Genomic DNA, 1,923 nt, shown 5'->3' on the forward strand with positions numbered 1-1,923 from the left:
ACCTTTTGTCATATATGCTTCACCTGGTCTGTGAGACCGTCCTGAAAAGATATATCAGCTGGCTTGCTACCATCAGCAAATTTGATTTTAAATTATATAGTTGAGCCTGTTATTTCCCCATGCTGTGGCCCTGTTTCACTTAGACATAGCTTTGGGCTCAGCCTTTACTGTAACTGTATCTGCTCTCCTTGATCATTCATAAAAATATACTCAGAACATGTCTGCTTAAGTTTATTACCTACAAAGAACCATCTATGGAGCTAGTTCACCAAAGAAAAGTCAACAACACAATGTAAGTGAATGTCTACTATCATTACATTCTCATCGTGGAGTGAATTATGCAGTAAATGACTGAATGCAACAAGCTGATTTGCTAATATAGAACACATTGAACCAATAAGACTGGTTGAATTGTCTTTGTAAAGTTCCTTGCTCAAGAACTTGACCCAAATATCAACCTGCTGGACTCTATCAAAACTTACTGCAAAAGGAAATACAAATGTATCATATCCACATTAAAATTATATATCTGAAAATCTAAAGTATAAAGGAATGAACTAAATTTGCTTCAGAGAAGAAAAATCATGTTGCTTCCAAATCACCCCCAGAGATTAAAGATCTTTTATAATCCTGTGTGGAATTGTTCAAGTAGGCCTTCGATTGCATTGTGAGAATATCCGCCTAATACTGGAAGAAAATTGGAGGAAGAAGTTGTACAATTAATCTACTTAAATACTTTTCCTTTTGGAAACCCAGCCTGATAAAAAAAGGCTTTCCATCCTTTTTGCTGTTGCACTTTCTACCCTACAGTATCTTTAGCAGCAATTTTCAGCAGGATGCCTTGCTAACCTACAGTGTTGTAAAGTCTTGTTTTAAAATAGTTACGTTACTTCAAACCTTGAACATATGCTATAATTAAAATATATCAGTTTTTAAAATTTCACTTTTCAATAAGTCTGGGAATAAAAATGGCAAATCATTTTAGTAATTTACTGCATTTCTTGGCATTTAGATCCACTAAAACCTTTGTGGCACTTTTTATTGTTTCCATTTATTCATCTAGAAATGAGGACAACAAACAAGATAAAGAATAAAGAAATGAGAACTGGAGCCTTTCTGGGACCTGACTCGAGTGCATTTTTATTGAACGTTCATAACTGTTAAAAACACGTAAAAAATTGGTCCTGTTTCAGAAACAAGGCACGCAAAGTCATGTCAATGTTCAGTGTTCATGTCATTAGCATTACCATTTATCATCAACATCATCATCAGCATATTCCGTCTCAGTATTTATCTAATAGTAGTATCAAGCATTCCCTAATATAAAAACACGTTCCAATTTATTTGTCACAGAGGTTAAAATTTTTTTTTATTCCGAGCAGCAAGACAATATTCATGCAAGGACAGGAGGAGTGGAGGACAAGACGGCAGTCGACTGGACTGATGGGGTCTTTAGTAGTAGGTCTCCCGTTCCACCCAGCCTGAAGACAGGAGAAAAAAAAAAGATTTTAGGACGACCTGCTGATCAGGGAAAGAAAAAAACAAAAAACAAAAGCAGAGGTTCTAGACTCACCTCCTGGGCTGCGTCTGAGGATCAGTTTACGGATTTCATCATAGATGAAGATGAGCAGGGAGTAGGGGAAGGCGCAGAACCACCAGTTGGGTCTGAAAAACATCAGGAAAGAGATTTGATCAGCTGGTCTTTACCAGACTCAGCTTGCTAGACCGCTGAATCCTTTCTGCTAAGCTAAACAAGCTGCGTGCAGATGTGTCATCTGCTGAAAATAATGAAAAGGAAGGAAGAGAGGAAAAAAACAAGGTAGGATGAGGGATGAGGAAGGATTGAGGGAAAAAGGACAGAGAAAGTGAAGGAAGGAAGGAAGGAAGGAAGGAAGGAAGGAAGGAAGGAAGGAAGGAAGGAAG

At 37.5% G+C, this 1,923-nt stretch overlaps 1 protein-coding gene across 3 annotated transcripts in view; it reads right to left on the reverse strand.

The window, feature by feature from the left end:
* Positions 1-1,373: 1,373 nt before the first annotated feature.
* LOC107084232 (sodium/potassium-transporting ATPase subunit alpha-1) overlaps positions 1,374-1,923 on the reverse strand; it is a 49,259-nt gene continuing 48,709 nt past the window's right edge. For all 3 annotated transcript variants that reach the window (XM_015373965.1, XM_015373966.1, XM_015373964.1), the window contains 2 exons: positions 1,574-1,665; positions 1,374-1,481 (listed from right to left, as the gene is read on the reverse strand). In XM_015373965.1, the coding sequence (XP_015229451.1) occupies positions 1,453-1,481; positions 1,574-1,665 (121 nt within the window). In that variant the 3' untranslated portion in view covers positions 1,374-1,452. The remainder of the gene's footprint in view (positions 1,482-1,573; positions 1,666-1,923) is intronic.

This window comes from Cyprinodon variegatus, unplaced genomic scaffold (genome assembly GCF_000732505.1).
Source record: "Cyprinodon variegatus isolate N-32 unplaced genomic scaffold, C_variegatus-1.0 Scaffold95, whole genome shotgun sequence".
Lineage (NCBI taxonomy): Eukaryota > Metazoa > Chordata > Actinopteri > Cyprinodontiformes > Cyprinodontidae > Cyprinodon > Cyprinodon variegatus.